Below are 22490 nucleotides of genomic sequence, written 5' to 3' on the forward strand. Positions count from 1 at the left end.
AACTATTCCCATCCCGCCCCCATGACAGACCAAGATCATTTATATAGAAAAAAAAGTCTTCACCTAATAAATAATCACATATTCAGCTACAAATGACAGAGTCCCCCAAACACTAGACTATTATTTATCTATTTTCCTTTGTTTGTGTTTGAATACTTCTGGCACATAGGGGATTATCTATCCTTCTGAGACCATTTAGCCTTATATCAAAAATTCTACTTCAATGCATAAACAGTGGCATGCCAGAGATGCCTAAATTCACAGTATGGTTTAGGGCTATTTGTTGCAGAAAGCTGTGAACATGCAAGTTGATTAAGAGTTCTCTTTCATGCCTCTGTCTGTGTTATTTCATTGGATAGTGAGATAGTCTGTACTTTCTTTCCATTATTACAGCAGCTGGAGACAGCATTTGCTACCTGGCAAAACTTTTGAAGAAGGATCTTTCTTAGCAGCAGATAAACCCAGGGATCCAAGATCTGGTTCAGTGAAGCCAGGCGAACAGCTATTAAGAAGAAGCTGCACTCTTTCTGCTTTTCTGTGTACGTCTTGCAGTGCTCAACTGATGTATGATTGAAGATCATTTTCAACATCATTATCTAAGAAAAAGGGACAAATTATTATTCCAAAGATTAATAAAGTCATATGCATCTCCCCTACATGGTACTTTGCACATAAATTAACAATAAATTGGTTATTGGATTGAAGTGATTAACTCAAGCAACATTTATACTCACAGAACACAACCCTGAATTATACAAGATATTCCTCTGGATTTTCCCACATTTTTGCCGATTCAACGTGATGCAGATTTTTTAAAAGTACATGTACTCAGGCTCTTGGTTCTTGGGATTTAAGAAGTTGGAAAACAACACATCTCAAAATTAGCCAAAGTCATCTGTCTTGCTGCAGAAAATACCAGGAGGTTGACACCTAAATGAGAGCCAATGCTTCAAAAAAACCAAAACGTATGTAATCTTAAACTTCAGTAGTTGTAACTGGAAAAAAAGAAAAAAAACCCTAGAAGAAAAAATAGAAGCAAGAAAGGGGAAAATAGTAGTTATATTTCCTTCTTCTTCTTCTTCTTCCTCTTCTTCTTCTTCTCCTTCTCCTTCTTCTTATTGTCATTAGCATTTGCTGAATCCTTGCAATTTGCCTGACACTGTGTCAAGTTCTTCATATGCATTTAATAAACAATAGAAGATAAATATTATTGCCATCTCCTTTTTACAATTGCAGAAACCAAGGTTTAATGACGTAAAATGGCTGAGCCAGACTTAAACCCAGGTTCACTAACATACGTCAGACGGCATTTTACCTTTTTTTGGTCTCTCCCTGCTCACTGCACACACACTAGAATGTAAACTCCATGAAGGCAGAATTTGGGACTATATCTTTTTTTCCTCACTAGTTCATTCCCAGTACCTAGACCAGTATTTAGCAGAGGGTGTTCAATAACCATTTGTAAATGAATATATGACCCATATACAAATATAATATATGACATCTATAACATACATAATATAAATATACTTATATTTGAATGAATAAATATTTGTGATTTCCACAGAAGAGAAAAAAATGAAGATTCAAATGTATCTGAAAAGGTATTCAAGCTCATTAATCATCAGAGAAATGAATATGATGACAGAGTAAGAAACCATTTTACACCCACTAGTTTGACAAAAATGAAACGTGACTTTTCCAAATGTCGGTGAGGGTGTGGAGCAATGTGGGTACTTTTACATACTACCAGCAGGAGCGCGAGCTGGAGTGGCCACCCCGGAAGACAACGAGGCCCCATCTCCGCTGCTACTGTGCAGAAGTCCCACTCCCAAGAGTACGCTGCCCCTCACTCCTGCGCCAGAAGTTGTGTGTATGACTCTTCATTACAGCATTGTTCATAACAGCAAAAAACAAGCAGGAACAACCCAAACATGGGTTCACGCCTGCAAACAAAGAAAGGTGCTGACTTTATTACCAGCTCCTAAACTGGTCTTTCTAGACGTACATGACTATTAAGCACTTGAAACGTGGCTGGAGAAAATTGAGATGCTGGGATATGTAATGACTAATGAAATGATAATATTTTTGATACAGTGTGTTAAATAAAGTACACTATTAAAATTAGCATCACTTGTTTCTTGTTACTTTTTGAAAAATGACATTACTAGAAAATGTAAAATTATATATGTGGCTTGTATTTGTTGCTCACGGTACATTTCTATTGAACCCAAAATGTCTCTCTCTTAAGGCTCACATTTATTTGGATGTTCTGTCCTCAGGTCACACATCCCAAATTGAAGGGGTCCCAACATCCCTGGGCATCCCAAACACCCACAAACCTACTATCCCAACAATGGCACTTTCTTTCTTACACAGTCACCCTGGCTCAACACGTCAGGGTCACCTTCGAATCCTTCTTTTGCCTTGTCATCTGCACTGCCGTTTGCTCTTGTTCCAGTCTCATCCTAGTTCAGCTCCTCCTCTCATCTGAATTATAGTGACAGCAGACACCCCGATGGTGCAAACAGATGTCAGCACGACACAGATTCGGCATTCTAAATCTCGGCTCTGATCAAATCCTCACCAGCTATAAAAACGTCAGCTCGGCCTTACTGGACAGAATTGAGTCACAGGTAATTCTTAAACCAATCATTGGCAAAGGAGATGGAAATTTCCAGGTTTGGCTTATAAGACAAATCCATTCTCTGGGGCTTACACCCTGGCCCTTGACCAATTTACCACCTAATACCTGAACAAAATTATGGCTCTATAAACAAATAAGAAGAGAAAAATGGGTAGGCATATATTCTGACTCTGTAATTTCTTTCAAAGAAATTTTTTCCAAGGGATTTATTCAATAAAAGGAAAAAGCTGGACAAATAAGTGAATGTTCAGTGAAGAATTATCTAATCTAGTAAGAAACTGCAAACAAATAAATCTCTAGTATCAGGAGTAAAGTTTAATAAAATACAGCCTGTTTGCCTAATAATAGATATATGAAGTAAGTGAAAAGAACAGAATGTAAGATACTATCATGTATATAAAATTATATTGTTATTACAATTAAATTATGTAAAATACATAGACTTGCAGAAGGCAATGGAATTATTATTATTAAACAATTATTAAATTATTTAAAATTTTTTATGTACATAAAAACATTTCAAGCAATTTAGGGAAGTCTTTTGTTTAAAGGGAGTTGATTATTCCCTTTATTAATAAATATGAATTATTATACACCAAAATTATTTAAAATAAATATATCTACATTAGTATCTTCTGATGCTGGCTCGCAGCCCTGTGAACTGAACACTACCTCCCACATGTGATGAATGTTAAGGGCCTCGAGATGGGGCGATTATCCTGAATTATCTGGGTAGGCTCAATGTAATCACACAGATCCTTAAAATCTGAGAACCTTTCCAGCCGCGGTCAGAGGGAGATGGGTCCACAGAAGAAAGGTCAGAGAGATTCAGTGTTGCTGGTTTTGAAGATGAAGGAAAGGAGCCACGAGTTAAGGAATTACAGACGGCCTCTAGAAATTGAAAGAAAAAGAAAAAAAAAGCAAGGAAACAAGTCTGATTCTTCTTCAGAGATTCCAGAAAGTAATGCAGCCCTGTGCATACCTTGATATTAGCCCAGTGAGACCCATGTCAGGCTTCCAACCTACAGAACTGTAAGATAAATTTGTATTGTTTTAAGCCACCAAGTTTGTAGTAATTTGTTAAAGAGCTACAGTAGAAAACTAATACACCCACAGAGTGAGTTCTCAACAAATGCTGAAAGGGGATGGGGAGGTATGAGCTTGAAAACGACTTATTCTCTCTCACAGATAAAACATCCTAGCAATTTTCCTTACTTTGTGCACTTTCTTAGGAAACTTTTTTTTAACATAAATAAAGTAAAAGTAAACTTCATCCTAACTCATCTAAATTATCTCAATTTCTATATTTGCAACATGTAAAAATGCATTCCTGTTATTCAAGTTACATCAGTTAGATCTCAGTCTTTGACTAAAAGGTATAAAACTATATTTTCAGTTCAGTTGCCTTTAAGAAAAACACGTGCTTATTAATTCTTTCGTCTTCTTTTTATAAGCTATTGGTGCTAACTCTTTCACTCCCTCACCTCATCCAATAATTAAATATATTTGACCACTTACCATCTTTCAGGAAGTGTTCTGAGCCTCATCTAGAATGATTTAAAAACTCACTTAAGTTACATTTTCATTTTCTTTTACAATATAAAGTATTGGATTTCTCCAACTTTTTATAATCAGGAAAATGCACAAAATTACTTATTAAAATGGAATTTCAGTCATTTTACACAGTCCTCCTTGATTATTTAAAAATTAATTTTTATGAGGCTAATAATTTAAAATTATTTTTATTAGGCTAATACAGGTTTCATATGCCTTACATTGGCTAGTACACTGTAATTTCCCATAATTTCCTATTGACAATGCAGTGATTATGAAATTATGAAACCAAGCTCTGTAAGCAATAGCTGGCACATGGGAAGAGACACTTGAGCTTTCCCAGAACTCATGAGCTGTGCAGTATGAAGATAATTGGAATTAGAGGCAGTGAGCATGACATTGTCATTTCCAAATGGCAGCAGGGATGGAAGGAGAACTCTTAATTCCTTGTTTAATTTTAAACATAAATACAAGTTAACATCCATGAAAAAAGCAAGGAAAGGAGACTCCGATGCTCCTGCAGAGCTTCCAGCAGGGAATAGAGCCCTGTGGACACCTTGATATTAGTTGTCCTATATTAGACGTCCTTCTATTTAAGGAGCTGATCAGTGATGACAATTTTTGCAAATATTTTTTAGACGATCAGACTTTGCGAGAAAAACTTTGGCATCAATATATAGACTTCTGGTAGATTATTCCTATTAGTCCCATTCTACAAGGGAGAAGGGACAAACAGAAACCAGGATGCTTGGCCACCACTGAAGCTATTTTTTCAGCAAACACACTGCACAATTGCTCCTTCTAAACAGCCTCATATAACAATCTTGTCAAGGGAGCCGTGAGACCAGCTGTGGTTAAACAGAGCTGCCGCTCTTCTGTCAGCATCCTCTCCAGGCTCCATGTGACTCTCCCAGGCCCCTTGCCTCTCCTCCCGTTATCAGCAGGAAGAGAGAGTTCTCTTTGTACCGTGATAGCGAGGAACACAACTACATCAGTAACCCCTAAATTCTCCATCCCTGCCTAGTGTCAAGGGCAATTACTTTTCTCCATCCTAAAGGAAGATTTGTCCGATTTGTCCCTTCCCCAGTGATACTGATCTTTTAAATGTACAAAACACTAACCAGGGAGACTTTTTTTTTTTTGGTCATACTGCACAGCTTGTGGGATCTTAGTTCCCCGACCAGGGACTGAACCCGGGCCCTGGAAGTGAAAGCGCGGAGTCCTAACCACTGAACCGCCAGGGAATCCCCAGAAAATTGTTTTTAATATTCTGCATTTGGATTTTATTTGATTGCAGTAGGATTTAAAAGTACACATTTAAAAACCTTCAGTACTTTATTTCTTGGTTCAAAAATGCCTTGGGCTATAGGCTACATATATCTTTTGAAGATGATAAATGAGAAAACCCAGAAAAATTAATTTGTGGGGAGGGAATAAAATTTTTATTTTCCCTTAGGCTCCATTATGTGGCTTTTATGCATTTCCAGATTATTGTTAATATAATGTGTAAGAGAACTTTCCTCACAGCCAATTTTTATTTATGATGTTTTGTTTTCCATAATCTCCGCTTGTCAGGCTATGGGAGAATAACCTGCTCCACTGGAAACTCCCTGTATAGTTTGATAAATGTGCTGCATTATAATACATTGAAACCAGTCTGGGAGCTTTGAACCACTTAATTACATAATTTGAAGGACTTTCATGAGAAGAAGTTTCACTGCAGATTTAAGAAATAATTGTAGTCTTTTCAAGCTGATTACAACGCTGTTCTCAGATTGCCAAGTCATCTCAGCATTCTAGACTTTGTTTCAGAAGCTTCTCCTCTTTATCTAATCTGGAAAAGTTGGAAATAAACAGTTCATACACATTAAGAAAAGTAACTAGAAGTTGCATTACTTCATCTTTACTATTACACAATTTTATTAAATGTTTCAAAACAACAATGGACTAAGAATCAGAAGAAGCAAATCCTACCTGGGCTCTGCCACCAATTATGACTTTAGGCAAGTCATTCACTCTCTGTGCTTTATTAAATTTACTAGTAAACCATGGGGTTCGACTGGATGGTCTCTTACATATACTTCTATGGCTAAATCTTTTCTGATGAATTCTGGGGCAAAACTGGAAAATGAATAAGGATTTAATTTGAAAAAGAAAAGAAACCGAAAAGTAAAAGATGTGGAAGAAAAGACAAAACTCTTCTCCAGGAAAACCCCAAATGTGTCTTTTGGGAAATGGAAGAGAGAGGAAAACTACAAAGTTAGATAGTGGACAGTGTAAGAAGACAAGGGACAAGAATTCATGAAACTTTAGGAGGAGATATATTTTAGAAGTTCAGGCTTAGGCAAACACACTGATCAAGAGTTAAAGACCTGGACTTCCCTGGTGGTGCAGTGGTTAAGAATCCGCCTGCTAATGCAGGGGACATGGGTTCGAACCCTGGTCCGGGAAGATCCCACATGCTGCGAAGCCACTTCAATGAGAAGCATGTGCACCACAAGGAAGAGTAGCCCCAGCTCACCACAACTAGAGAAAGCCTGTGTGCAGCAACGAAGATCCAATGCAGCCAAAAATAAATAAATAAAATATAAATTAAAAAAAAAAAAAAGAGTTAAAGACCTGCCATAAATCTGACTCAGCTCTGCTTCTAGTTTGGGGACAAGTTACCTAACTTTGAATCTGGATTTCTCTTCTTCTCTAAAACATGATTAATACATGCTTACTAAGCATCTTCTCCATCTAGTAATGCAGTTGCAAAAATTAAAATGAGGTAAGGATAATTAACACCTTCAATCTACAGAGCATACCTCTCCCCAAGCCCCAGGCTACTGCACTATTGTATAGGTTTCTAGAACAGAATGCTTTGAGGTTCAAAGAAAGAATAGGGGACACTTAGGGGAATAGTGCAAGGAAATGAATGTATGATCTATAAGTCTGCTTTCCTTAGATTTCTACCTAGTAGAGTTATTTCAAAAAAAAAACCTTCAAATTTGCACTTTAAAAATATTTGGTAATGCAGAATTATTATCCAATCACTACACAGGGGAACTCAAAATTGTAAAGAAGGCTGCAGCCTGCCACCACATTATTTGGTACCTAGGAATTACTTTCTTCTCTCAATTAGTATGATTTGTAAAATCTGTGTGGCTCAGTATAGCTCAGTACATATATCTAGATAAATATTTATCTTTCTATTAGAATAGTCATAAAATGTCAGTAACAAGTATTCAAATTCTGGCTGAAAGGGGGAAGGCAAAATCTACTCTATAAAAACATTCATTCTTTGGATTATGGATGATAGATTAGCTTTGTAATATTCATGTCAGAAGAGGCAGCTTTATTATATTTCAAACTTTTGTATCTCAGGTGTCAAGAGAAAGTCTAGACAATATGTCTTTGTCAAGGTTTAAGGAACATTAATGTTTAAAAATGTTTAGAATTAGGATAGTTAGTTTTTCTTCCAAAATATAGTTTCATTTAAATCCAAAATGCTCTATCCTACTATCTTACACTCAGAGAGAACCACAGTATTAGTGACGATTAAGAGCAGCTAAATGGTTAAGGAAGGAATCAGAGATGTGGGCTAAGTTTTGTGTGCAGGGATAGTCTCCTCAATATAAAAGAAAATTAAAAACTTAAATGGCCAACAAAAGGACAATGTTCAAATTATGGAACATCTCTCAATGTGCATAATATATAGTATGCTTTCCAATGTTAACATTTAAAATCATGTTTTTGAAGAATATTTAATAACGTGAAGAAATGTTCAGGATGTGAAAAGTGGAAACAAATGTTTATTACATAATATAATCCATTTAAAAAAAACAATTCTGTGTGTATATATAGAAAAATACTAGAAGCAGTTAACTCTGAGTAGGAAATTAGGGTGATTTCTATTTTCTTATCTATATTTTTCTTTGTTTTCCGAATTTTCCACAACAAATGTGTTATTTTCACACTTTGAAAAGAAGCATTAATATTAGAGTACTTGAAAGCTTAGGTATAAAAAATAACCTCCTATATAATTTATTGGCAAAATTTTAGCGTCACAATCCATCCTAGAACCATCACGTGGTCATTTTAAGTTGAATTCTTAGGTAGTCAATGTGTGACTAATTTAACAACTAATAGGTAAACAGTCTGACACTCTTATAATGGGTCAAAACATTTAACTTAATAGACAAATTCAGTTTGGTTTATTAAAGGGAATGTGATGTTTAGTGGTAAAGTCCTGGCGTCTGAGATTCATGGACAGTACAGCCATGATATGCAAAAGAATCCCCTCCTGTGCCACAGAAAGTATACAACACAGGCTAATACTGTGATTCTAACCTGATATAACTTCTTATTTAACTTTGTTTCGTATCAAAATGACACTCATTTTTAGATCTGTGCTGTGGGAGAACTTCACCTCATAAGGGGATCCAAATAGACGCATGATGTACTTGGGATGGGCACTGGGTAAATATGCGCACACTGGGATCTCTTTTTGTATCCATGATCCCCAAATCCCCAGCCTCCTTATCTCATTCCCTAGTTAGCTCATCTCTCCCTCTCTCTCTCTCTCTCTCTCTCTCTCTCTTTCATTCACCACAGTGGCTATTTTACACATTTTCTACTGTCCTAATTCACATCACAGAAAAAAAAAAGCTGTTTAGGGTCCTTTCATCTTCTTAGGACCAAATTCAGCATCTGTAGCTCTCCATTCCTCCTTTCCTCTTGTTCAAACAGAAGACGTGTCCCGTCTCCTAGCTAAGACCAACCTCTGTCTGTGCCCTGGATCCTATCCTTCATGAATGTTAGAAGCCTTATTTTCTCAATTATCTCCTTCCTCTTTTATCTTTAACTTTTGGCTTTTTCCCATTATCATTTTAACATATCTAAATTTATCCTACCTTGAGAAAATAAAACGGCCTGTGGAATTCTTACCTCCCTACACATACTGCTCCAGAAGTTACAGCTGAACTTCTCCAAAGAGTTGTCTACCCTCTTTATCTTCAAATTTATTTCTAAACCTACTATAGCCTGACCTCAGTGCCCATAAATCCTCAAGAAGGGCTTTTTGAAATCCACCAGACACTTACCAGCCTTTCTTGAAACATTCTCTTCCCTAAGTTTCAAGTTCCCAAATAAGTTCAGGTTGCCATTACCCAAATATTCTCAAATATTCAGATTACCATTTGTTCTGATTTTCTTACTAATTTTCCTGGTACCTCTCTGAGTGCCCCTTTGCAGTCTCCTTTATGGCTCCTATTTCTCTATCCATCCTGAAAGTGTTAGCATTTTTCAGTCCTATATCATATATCGGGAGGGAGCTTCTACGCATAAACTCATTGGGTGATTTCTTCTACCCCAATGACTTCAAAACCCATCTATGTGCTCTAGGTTGTACCTCTTCTCTGAGCTCCATATTGATTGATTTAGCTGCCTAAAGCCCAGATCTTCCTAGATGTCTCACATCAAATTCAGCAGGTTCAAACTGAAATCATTTTCTTCTTCAAAGCTGCTCCTCCACTAATCTTCTCTGTCTCAGTAAACCCAGTCCCCTGAAACAGAAACTGAAGAGTTATCCTTGGTTCATCTTGATTTTTTATCTCTGTATGTTCCTCTCTGTCTAGCTTTTTCTCTCTCATTCCACCTCATTAGTCATATTCCTCACATCCAATCAATCACAAATTCTCCAATTAACTTCCTAATACTTTTAAAATCTATCACTTCTTTCATTTTCACTCCCATTGACCCTAAATTCAGACCATCATCATCTCTTATATAAACTACCACAGTAGTCTATTACATGATTCGTTAGCCTCCATTCTGGGCCCCTCCGTGCTGTTTACAAGATGTTCCTGAAATGAAAATTTGACTGTGTTATTCCACTTTGAAAAGTTTTTTCAATGGCTTTTAATTGCCCTGAGTATAAAGTCTAAACCCTTTAAAATGGGCATTGAAGGCTCATTATTATTTGGCCCCTGTAGAGATTTCTAGCCTAAATTCTCACCATTTGTTACTCCCACATCTATATTCCAATTACTTTGAACTTCTTTGAGTTCTTTAAAAGTGCCAGTTCTTCTTTCTTCTAGACTTTTATAAATGTGGATCCCTAGGTCCTATAACTCTCCCTCTCCTCTTCTTTTCTTGACTAATTCCAACTTATTTTTTGTGTATATTTGAAATATCAATTTATCTGCTGTTTCCCCTGCCAAAAGCCTAGCAGATAATTCGTAATATGTACTCCCAAAATTCTTGACTACTTTTATCACTCCTACACACTTTATATCATTGCTTAATTGCCAGCCTCTTCTAGTAGATGAAAATTGTTACAAGAGTAGGGCTTACTTCTATCCTTTTAGGTATATCTCAGGACAGGCCTAGCCCAGAATATATTAACACTGTAGATTTATAAATAGTTTTGAGGGACTTCCCTGGTGGTCCAGTAGTAAAGAATCTGCCTTGCAATGCAGGGGTTGCAGGATCGATCCCTGGTCAGGGAACTAAGATCCCACATGCCACAGGGCAACTAAGCCTACATGCCACAACTACTGAGCTCGCATACCACATCTAGAGCCCGCGTGCCACAAACTACACAGCCCATGCACTCTGGAACCCGCACACCACAACTACAGAGCCCATGTGCCCTGGAGCCTGTGTGCCACAGCTAGGGAAGAGAAAACCCACACGCCACAACTAGAGAGAAGCCTGTGCACCACAACAAAGAGCCTGCATGCTACAATGAGAGATCCTGCATGCCTCAGCAAAGATCCTGCACACCGCAACTAAGACCCGACACAGCCAAAAATAAATAAATAAACCTTAAAAAAATAAATAGTTTTGAATTAACAAATGAATGAATAATAATAGTAGAGTGTATCCTACCCATTTGTGGGTAACAGATTTTAGTTTCACCTAATGAACAAATTCACTAATATTTATCCCTATTCAAGACTTTGGTCTCTTTTTTTTCCTTTCTGTTATTATAATTAGCCAAGATGACAGCTTCAATTTAGGTATTAATAGAACTAAGCATATCTTATTACTCATAATTTTAACTAGAATGTTCATAGCTACAGAAGTAACCTGGAAGAGGCTGGAGAGTCGGGCTATAAAATCAACAGGAGAAGAAATATTTAAAATAAAACAGAGGTGTGGGTAAGATGATGGAGTAGGAAGACCCTGAGCTCACCTCCTCTGATAGGCGCACCAAAATTACAACTTTTTACAGAGACGCTATCTATGAGAACTGCCTGAAGACTAGCAGAAAAGATTTCCCACAACTAAAGAGATAAAGAAGGAACCACAACAAGACAAGTAGGAGGGATGGAGATGCAGTATAGTCAAGACCCACACCCCTGAGTAGGTGATCCATAAACAGGAGAATAATTACAACTGCAGAAGTTCTCCCCAAGGATTGAGGGGTCCAAGCCCCACATAGGGCTCCTCAGCCCAGGGGTCCTGCACTGGGAGGATGAGCACCCAGATGTCTGGCTTTGAAGGCCAGCAGGGCTTGTGTATGGGAGAGCTACAGGGCTGTAGGAAACAGGGACTCCACTCTAAAAGAGCGCATGCAAAATCTCACACCCTCCAAAACCCAGCTCGGAGGCAGGAATTTGAAAGGAGCCTGGGTTATACCCATTTGCTGATCTTGGAGAGCCTCCCAGAGAGGGAGGAGGCAACGGGGACACCCTCTGGGGATAGCAGCAGATTCTGGCAGCAGCCATTTTGGGGAGCTCGTTCTACCACAAGGAAACGGGTGCTGAAAAGTGCCATTTTGGAATCCTCTCTTTGCCTATTAATGCCAGAGGTTTACCTGCCCACCAGTGTGTTGGCACCAGCCCAGACCCCGCCCCCCAACCCCAGTCCCCCACAGCCAGCAGCCCCAGGACCTGGTCCTGCCACCAGCAGGCTAGCAGCCACCTGGGTCAGAGCCAGCCTTGCCTACCAGTGCACCCACGGTAGTGGGCCCTGCCACAACAGAAGAGCCTACACAGCCCACAGAGAGGGTACCCCTGGAGCATATAGCTCTGGTGAGCAGATGGGAGTGTGCTGCTGGGCCCCATAGGACATCTCCTCCATAAGGCCACTTCTCCAAGATCAGGGAATGTAACTGACCAACTTAATACTTAGAAATAAACACAGAGAGTTAGGCAAAATGAGAAGACAGAAGAATATATTCCAAACAAAGGAACAAGACAAAACTTCAAAAAAAAAAAAAAAACTGAAAGAAGTGGACATAAGCAAGGTACCCAATAAAGAGTTCAAGATAATGATCATAAAGATGCTCAACAAACTCAGAAGAATGGATGAACACCATGAGAATTTTAACAAAGAGTTAGAAAATACAGAGAAGAACCGAACAGAGGTGAAGAATACAATCACTGAGATAAAAAATACACTAGAAAGCATCAAGAGTAGAGTAGACGATACAGAGGAAAGGATCAGTGGACTGGAAGACAGAGTAGTGGAAATCACTCAAGGTGAACATAAAAAAGAAAAAAGAATTTTAAAAAATGAAGATAGTTTAAGAGACCTTTGGGACAACATCAAGCATCCCAGCATACACATTATAAAGGTCCAAGAAGGAGGAGAGAGAGAAAAAGACAGAAAACTTATTTAAAGAAATAATAGCTGAAGACACTCCTAAACTGGGAAAAGAAACAGACATTCAGGTCCAAAAAGCATAGAGAGTCCCAAACAAGATGAATCCAAAGAGGTCCACATGAGGACACATTATAATTAAAATGGCAAAAATTAAATATAAAGAGAGAATCTTAAAAGTAACAAGAGAAAAGCAACCAGGTATGTACAAGGAAACTCCCATCAGACTATCAGCTGTCTTTTCGGTAGAAAATTTGCAGGCCAGAAGGGAGTGGCATGATGTATTCAAAATGATGACAGGAAAAAACTTACACCCTGAAAGGCTATCATTCAGATTTGAAGGAGAGATAAAGAGTTTAGTGGTGCTAAAAGAGTTCAGCACCACTAAACTGGTTTTACAAGAAATGTTAAAGGGACTTCTCTAAGAAGAAAATTAAAAAATCCCAATTAGAAACATGAAAATTACAAAAGGAAAAATCTCATTGGTAAAGGCAAATATACAGCAAAGGTAGTAGATCAACTACTTATAAAGCTAGTAGGAAGGTTAAAAGAAAAAAGTAGTAAAATCATCTATATCCACAATAAGTAGTTAAGGTATACACAAGACAAAAAGATGTAAAATATGATGTCAAAAACATTAAAAGTGGTAGAGGGTAGTAAAAGTACAGGGTTGTTAAAATGTGTTTGAACTTAAGAGATCATCAACTTAAAATAATCATGTATAACATAATAAACATGAACCTTGTGGCTATCACAAACCAAAAACCTATAATGGATACACTCACAAAAAAGAGAAAGGGATTTAAACATAACACTAAAGATAGTTATCAAATAACAACAGAAGAGAGCAAAAGAAGAAAGAAAAAAAAACCTATAAAAATGACCAGAAAACAATTAACAAGTGTATCTATTAATAATTAATTTAAATGTATATGGACTAAATGCTCCAATCAAAAGACATATAGTGGCTGAATGAATTAAAAAAAAAAAAAGACCCATATATATGCTGCCTGTAAAAGACCCACTTCAGATCTAAAGACACACAGACTGTAAGTGAGGGGATGGAAAAAGGTATCCCATACAAATGGAAACAAAAAGAAATGTGTGGGGTAGCAATACTTATAAAAGGGACAAAATAGACTTAAAAAAAAAAGACTGTAGCAGAGACATAGAAGGACATTACATAATGATAAAGGGATTGATATAACAATTGAAAATGCATATGCACCCAACATAGGAGCACCTAAATACATAAAGCATATATTAACAAAAATAAAGGGAAAAATTGACAGTAACACAATAATAGTAGGGAACTTTAACACCTCACTTACATCAGTGGATAGACCAGCCAGACAGAATACTGATAAGAAAGCACTGGCCTTAAATGACACATTATACCAGATGGTCTTAATAAATATATATAGATCATTCCATCTAAAAGCCACAGAATACACATTCTTTTCAAGTGCACCTGGAAAATTTTCCAGGATAGATCTCATGCTAGCCAAAAAACAAGTCTCTATAAATTTAGGAAAACTGAAATTACATCAAGCATTTTTTCTGACCACAACAGAATGAGACTAGAAATCAACTAAGAGAAAAAAGCTGCAAAAAACACAAACACATGGAGGCTAAACAAATGCTACTAAACAACCAATGGGGGACTGAAGCATCAAAGAGGAAATTAAATTCCTGGAGACAAATAAAAGTGGAAATACAACAATTCAAAATCTGTGGGACATAGTAAAAGTAACTCTAAGAAGGAAGTTTATAGCAATGCAATTCTATCTCAGGAAACAAATGAAAGAAAATCTAAAATAAACAATCTAACCTTACACCTAAAGGAAGTAGAAAAAAAAAGAACAAACAAAACCCAAAGTTATTAGGAGGAAAGAAATAATAAAGATTGGAGAAGAAATAAATGAAATAGAGACTAAAAAACAATAGAAAACAGACCCATCGATACAGAGAAAAATTGGTTGCCAGAAGGGAGGGAGGTGGGAGCACAAAATAGTTGAAGGGGATTAAGAGGTACAAACCTCCAGTTATATAATAAATAGTAACGGGGATGTAATATACAGCATAAGGAATATGGTCAATAATATTGTAATAACTTTGTATGCAACAGATGGCTACTAATGTATGCAAATGTCAAATCATTATATAGTGCACCTAAAACTAACATAATATTGTATGTCAACTATATTTCAATAAAAAATAAAAATAAATAAAAATCAAAGAAGTTCACAAATAATAAATGCTGGAGAGGGTGTGGAGAAAACCCTCCTACACTGTTGGTGGGAATGTAAATTGGTATAGCCACTGTGAAGCACAGAATGGAGGTTCCTTAAAAAACTAAAAACAGTTACCATATGATCCTGCAATCCCAATATTGGGCATATATCTGGAGAAAACTATAATTCGAAAAGATACATGTGCCCCAATGTTCATTGCAGCACTATTTACAATAGCCAAGACATGGAAGCAAACTAAATGTCCAAAGACAGATGAATGGATAAAGAAGATGTGGTACATATATATACGTACAAAGGAGTATTACTCAGCCATAAAAAAGAATGAAATAATTCCATTTGTAGCAACATGGATGGACCTAGAGATTATCATACTAAGTGAAGTAAGCCGAAGACAAATATCATGTGATATCACTGATATGTGGAATCTGAAAAAAAAAAAAAAGATACAAATGAACTTATTTATAAAACAGAAACAGACTCACAGATTTAGAGAATGAACTTATGGTTACTAGGGGGGGAAGATGGGGGGAAGGGATAGTTAGGGAGTTTGGGATCAACATGTACACACTGCTATACTTAAAATGGATAAACAACAAGGACCTATTGTGTAGCACAGGGAACTCTGCTCAATGTTGTGTGCCAGCCTAGATGGGAGGGGAGTTTGGGGGAGAATGGATACATGTAATGTATGGTTAAGTCCCTTTGCTGTGCACCTGAAACTATCACAACATTGTTAACTGGCTATACTCCAATATAAAATAAAAAGATAAAAAAAAACAAAACAGAAATAGACCCACAGACAAAGAAAACAAATTTATGGTTACCAAAGGGGTAGGGGCAGGATAAATTAGGTTGGGATTAACATATACACACTACTATATATAAAATGGATAACCATCAAGGACTTACTGTATAGCACAGGGAGCTATACTCAAAATTTTGTAATAACCTATAACGGAATAGAATCTGAAAAAGAATATATATATTCTTTTAGTATTAGCATGGGAACTTCTTGACATTATTTTCTTTTTCCCAACACAAAACACTCCCTCATAACATTTACCAGCTTTCTTTATAGTTAACTCTCATTCTGTTGACTATAAATAAGGGCTAGGTAATTGTGCAATGCCAGATCCACAACTTGAGGGGAGTAAAGTGTCACACAGTGGCATCCTTTTTTCTTTGACATTAAGAAGAACTTTCTATGATTTCCTGACTGTGACAGGAAGCTCAGCCTCCAATGCCTCAACCTTTTTAAAGAGAACTGTGTTAACTGGGTTTAACTTCCACTTTTATTGCTTGGCCTTTGTGAGCGGGGAAAGTGACAACCAAAATTTTTGATGACTATCCTTTTGGGTGTCCAAGTAGCAGCACTGAAGACATTGATTCCTGCAACCCACTCACCTTCCAGGTTTGCTGTGTTAACAGATATGGACATATATTGTAACCTGACTTATAGTAAGTACTGTGTAAGTATTAGTTGTTATTGTTTTGGTATTGTTAATATTCAGATGTTAAATATAATAAAAGGAAGCATAAAAGGTCCCTTCACTGTCACCACTTAGCTAGTACATGAATTCCAATGAGGAAGAATGTGGCTATGACACACGACAGAATGGTAACTTTCCATGTCCAGTAGAGATACAAGTCCCTTTTTTTTTTTTTTTTTAATTTTATTTATTTATTTATTTGTTTATGGCTGTGTTGGGTCTTCGTTTCTGTGCGAGGGTTTTCTCTAGTTGCGGCAAGTGGGGGTCACTCTTCATCGCGGTGCTCTCACTATTGTGGCCTCTCTTGTTGCAGAGCACAGGCTCCAGACGCGCAGGCTCAGTAGCTGTGGCTCACGGGCCTAGTTGCTCCGCGGCATGTGGGATCCTCCCAGACCAGGGCTCGAACCCGTGTCCCCTGCATTAGCAGGCAGATTCTCAACCACTGCTGCCACCAGGGAAGCCCCAAGTCCTTTTTTGACTCCATCATCCATTAAGGTTTATGTAGCAGCCTTGTAATACATCTTCACAATCACTCTTTCCTTTCAGGCACTGTGTAGATGGCAGATGAACACCATCAAGTACCATGTGATACTTGCATTACAAATGATAAACTTTATTTTTCAAAATGCTCTTCTGAAAAGATTCTGCTTTCCATTTGCAGGAAATCAGACTTTACAAAATCACATAAATTATAGTTAACACTTACAAGTTTTTACCAGATTTGAGCAAAGTTTGAAGAAGATTAAATTCATATTATATGTAATGCAGGAACATGGAAACTTGTAACCTGTTCATCTTCTGTGTTTTCCCCCATTCGGCTGCTTTTTTCTCATCTGTTGATTTAGTTGGATTCATACCATTTGGTCCAACAGCAAAGTAAATAATAGGAACCAGAATTAAGCAAACATGAGGAAGAAATCTATTTTTCCCATGACTCAAATGCCAAACTCTTATGAGAATTATAGGCTTCTATGGAAGATAAACAGATCCCAACACTTGAATCCATTAGCTCCCTCTCTCCTTAACCTGTGAGTTCCGAGAGGAATTTTATTGCAGTACTAATTTCCCAGGGGAGATCTTAAAAAATTAATAGGAGTAATTGTAAAATTATTCCTGTTATTATCTTAGGGACTTTTGTTGATTTCATTTAAAAACCTATATTTGATGTCAATATTTTCAAGAATAATTTTGCAGGAGTTAGCGAACAGATATTATTGGGACTTGGAAATATCCAGCTCCCCACCCCATTGAACCAGAACAGCTTTGTTTGTATGTTACTCTAAAGATACTTATTGAAGTAATTTTCCCAGATAAAACAATTGGAAGATCATTGGTCTAATGCAGCTCTGTCCAAAAGAAAAGAATTCAAGCCACAAATGTGAGCCACATGTATGCATTTAAGTTTTATAGTAACCACATTTTAAAAAGTAAAAAGAAACATGTAGAATTGATTTTAATAATATTTTTAAATTTATCAAATATATCTGAAATATTATTTCAACATGTAATCAATATAAAAATTATAAGATATTTTACTTTCTTTTTGTGCATAATCTTCAAAATCTGATATGTATTTTACACTTATATCTCAATTTGGAGTATTCATATTCAAGTGTCCAATAACCAAGTGCTCCAGGCTACCATATGGGACAGTGCAGGTCTAGTGCTTTCTACTTTTTGACGGCCTTCCAACTGTATTCTCTCAATTAAACTGCATAGACATCATCACTATAGTGTCCATTATTGGTTGCCTGTTCAACATCCATTCTCCCATCTCCGCTTCTCCCAGCACATCTATTTTCATTGAAGACTAAGTGCTTCAGGGCTGACCCCATCCCCAGCTACTGGAAGTGTCTGGATCAGGGACGATGATATGACCCCATACTAGGAAATGAGTCCCATGAGGAAGTTCCCTAAGGACATCTGCGGAAAAGTTTCTTCATTTTTAGGGGAGAGCCGTAGAAAAAAACACGGCTTCTCTCTCCTGCTAGAGGGGAACTAGGAAGCCTGTACTAGCAACCATCCTACTACCTGAGGGGAACAAGCCATAGGCTGAGGCCAGACTGCAAAAGAAGGGGCAAGCTTGATGACAGTGCTGAGCTTCTGGATTAATCAGCTCTGAAGGCTGCCCCAACTCTGCGTTTGCAGTTATGTTTTTTATTCTGAAGACACCGTATTATACCATCTCTAATAACAACTGAGGGCAACATAAATATACTGAAACTTTTGAGCATATTTTGAAGCATGTTTCTCCCCTCCTTTGTTAGCTTTACTGTTTCCCTATTGTTGCTAAAATTCCTCATTGTTTAATTGTTATCCCCAGGGCACCTTTCCAAATATCCTTTCTGTTTTTTTCTTCTTTGGATACCAGGCATTAGAACAGCTGTTTTCTAGTGCTTCTACCCACTGCTTCTAATTAACTTCTCTCTTGTTTTACAAAAACAATGCTGTTTCCCCCATCCTTGTATTTTTCAGTCTTTCTAAGAATTTTTATTAGTAAGAACAATGTGGAAACAATAAACGTTAACAAATAAACGGAAAGGTGTAATGTTTTTTAAAAAATGCTCACAGTTTTACTGTATAAATTAGTACCATTATTCATTAGATACAAGCTGCACTGGTGGCTTTGGAATAAAAAATAGTTGGGTTTGATTTGCTCAATACCATTTACCAACTGTGGGACTTAAAGCAAGTTGCTTACCCAGCAAATGAAAAAATAATATAATAAAATAAAATAGATAAATATCTTCTACCTTGAAAAATTTATGTGAAGATTAAAAACCATGTAACTTATGTAAAACTCTTAAGGCCAAATTTAAACCTCAATTTTCTGATTCCAAATCTAGCGCCCTCTTCAGTTTATTGCAACTTCATTTATTCATTCATTCCATGATCATTTATTGAGTGCCTGCTATGGGCCACGAAGATTTATAGACAAATATGGCAAGGTCTCTGCTCTTTAGCAGTTTACAGTTTATAGTACATCAGATGAATAAATGGATATTAACGAGAGGGAGGCCATTTCATTTAGCGGTTCATTACATAGGCTATAAAGTCAGACAAATCTAGATTTGAAGGTCAGCTCTGCTTTTTGTTAATTTTGTGACCTTGGGAAAGCTACTTAACATCACAAAACCAATTTCCTCATCTGAAAAAGGAGATAACAGTATCCTCTTGTAGTGTTGTTGACAGAAGAAAATGAGATTATGTCTGTGAAATGCTAAGCTCAGTGCCTGTTGTAAAGCAAGCACTTTACTGCGGGCAGTCATCCTCACTGTCATAATAAACACTACAACAATTGTAAATATAACTGTGCATAATTAAGTAAAAAGGGTATGTGCATGCACTATGGAGTATAGAAGCAGGGCATTTAAATCAGTCTCCAGGATTAGGGAAGCTCTGTCCCCTAAAACAGCAGAAGCTTCTGGAAAGTTTTGAAATACGGAGTTCACACTTCTAAGTGTGAAATTGTGCAAGTCATTCTAGGAACTTCAGATTGATTTCTATGACTGAAGATAGGGATGCTGGGGGAGCAATGGAAAATGAATGGTAAATATGGCCAAATCCAAGATCTTAAGGATTAAACTAAGGAATCTGAAGCCTTTTAATCTGGGTGAGAGGGTGCTGGATGGAAACATGCCTGAATTCCATGTTAGAGAGTCACTGTGAACACACTAAGGTTCAGGCTCTTTTTCTTCTCTATAATTGTAAGAAAAAATAAAAAGACGAAAGCAGGTTTGCAAGAATCCCAATTGTACTGTATCATGCTAGAAGTTTTAAGACTGTCAAAACAGATTTTCTAATTTTGACTTTAGTCAAACACTTTCCCACTAAGCAATGAGAACTCAATAAACAGTTTTATTTGTTTTATAAATAGTTGAGTAAAAAGAATAATATTTGTGAATTGTACTAGCTGAAAAATGTTTGCCTAGTAAAACTTTACCACTGTATGTGAGTGTTCTAAACCTGAAGAGACAGACAGGATGAAATTGATGCTGCCCCTTAACAGAAAAAACCTCCTAAATTGTAGGTATCATGTTGAATGGAATCCTTTAACAGTCTGCTGTAGGACAAGCAAAATTTCTTGTCATTTCTACAGGGATTTTGACAGTATCTTCTCTAGAAACCCAAGCTCCTAAGAAGGGCAATCAATTACTGAATGAATGAAGATACTGCAGGAAACCTTTAATCACTGTAATCATGTGACCCATCCAGTTTCTGTGATTATTGACTATTCTCAATCAATCTGTTCTTTTCTGTGTGACATTTTCAACGAAGTAACTTGAAAACGTTTTAGTAAACTAATAAAAAAAAGACAACCAACGTGAAAGAGATTATTACAGCATAAAAAATCTAGCTGCTACCAATTTCTAGGGATAGGATTGGGGAGAATTTTTTAATTGTTTAAATTTTAGTATGTGCAACTGAAAGATGGGGATAAACATACCAAACTGATAAACTTGTGAAGATTAAATGAGATAAACTAATTCTCAAGTACTTGCATATAGTAGGTATTCAATAAATATGTCCTTTTGTTTTGTGGGTCTCTTCAGCTTCCTCTCCACCAGTCTCACTACACTCCAACTCCTCAGTAAGTGACATGAACACACACATACACACAACACACACAGGACTTGAAAGATACAACATTACTGTCATAATGTTTCTAAGGACGAATTAGATGATAACAGTGAACTCCCATCTTTTATTATTAATGCCCCAATTTTGACGAACTTTTTCTATATATTCTGGGTGGGAGAGAAATCTCAGCATATACCTCTCACTATCAGTTCCTACTTCAAAAACAAGTTGCTGCACGTGCCTGAGCCTTCTTCTAGTAACCCCTTCATATAGCCGGGGGGCAAAAAGCAGTCAGGTTTGCCCCCAGGACACAGAGACACAAAGAGCAATGGAGTTCGTAGTTCATCCTAGCAGCACGCAGCAAACTGTTTTGCAGCAGGATCTTGGCAGTGTGGCCTGATGCTCAGTATCTAGAATAGTCTGTGTCCTGTCTCTTCCAAACCTGGCCTGCCAGCTTTCCCTCTGATATCCTTTTCACATAGGCCCTTTGTGCTTGGAATCAGATTCTGTTGTTTGCAACCAAGAATCAAGTTGAGGGAGAAGACAAGAGATCTGATGTCAGAGGATATTCCCGCACTTCCTGAAATTGATCTACAGCAGAATTTAATTACAAATAGATGCTAAAGAAAAAAAAATCAGGATGTTCCCTAATATCTTTTATAGCACAAAAGTGAAGAAATTAAGAAATTTACTTCTGGATCCAGGCAAATCCTTAATCTATTCTGGAGGAAATTATTACCATTAAGTAAATTCAAAAATATGCCACCCAGCCTGTTGACTGTTAGCACATCCACTGATTTATAAAGAGAAAGTCGCCAGATTAACATCAAACCCAGACTGCAATTCACCCTTTATGGAAAAATCAAGAAAGAGCTTCTTTTTTCTTCTCCTGTTGCCTCACTGTGGTGTTGATGGCGTATTTGTGAGCTTTCAGAGCCTTATACAGCTACCTCTGTTCCATTGGAAACTTCACATTACACTCTTAACTCACTTCTGGACAACTCTCTGAGCCTAAATCTTTTATCATAGCTTAACAAAACTCACAATAGTCTTTGAAGATGAAGTGCGGTCCTGAAACTTTATGTCATGTATAACTGTTTCTTGCACTTACAAAAAAAAAAAATAAGAAAGAAGGAGTGAGGGAGGGAGGGCCAAAGGGAGGAAGAGAGGAAGAAAGAGAGAAAGAAAGAGAGGAAGGAAGGGAGGGAGGAAGGAAGGGAGGGAGGAAGGAAGGGAGGGAGGGAGGAAAGAAGGGTGGGAGGGAGGGAGGAAGGACGGAAGGAAGGAAGGAAAAGAAATTTGTTGAAACAGTCCTTCAAGAAGATGTAGTCGGGCTTCCCTGGTGGTGCAGTGGTTGAGAATCTGCCTGCC

The 22490-nt window shown here is 37.2% G+C and overlaps 1 protein-coding gene across 2 annotated transcripts in view; it reads right to left on the reverse strand.

Annotated features, from left to right (window-relative positions):
* The window catches only part of PTGER3 (prostaglandin E receptor 3), an 80859-nt gene that overhangs the window by 42421 nt on the left and 15948 nt on the right, over positions 1 to 22490 (reverse strand). For both annotated transcript variants that reach the window (XM_007182920.2, XM_028166707.2), the window contains exon 2: positions 417 to 596. In XM_007182920.2, coding sequence (XP_007182982.1) covers positions 417 to 596 — 180 coding nt within the window. The remainder of the gene's footprint in view (positions 1 to 416; positions 597 to 22490) is intronic.

The sequence above is a fragment of the Balaenoptera acutorostrata genome, chromosome 1 (genome assembly GCF_949987535.1).
Source record: "Balaenoptera acutorostrata chromosome 1, mBalAcu1.1, whole genome shotgun sequence".
Lineage (NCBI taxonomy): Eukaryota > Metazoa > Chordata > Mammalia > Artiodactyla > Balaenopteridae > Balaenoptera > Balaenoptera acutorostrata.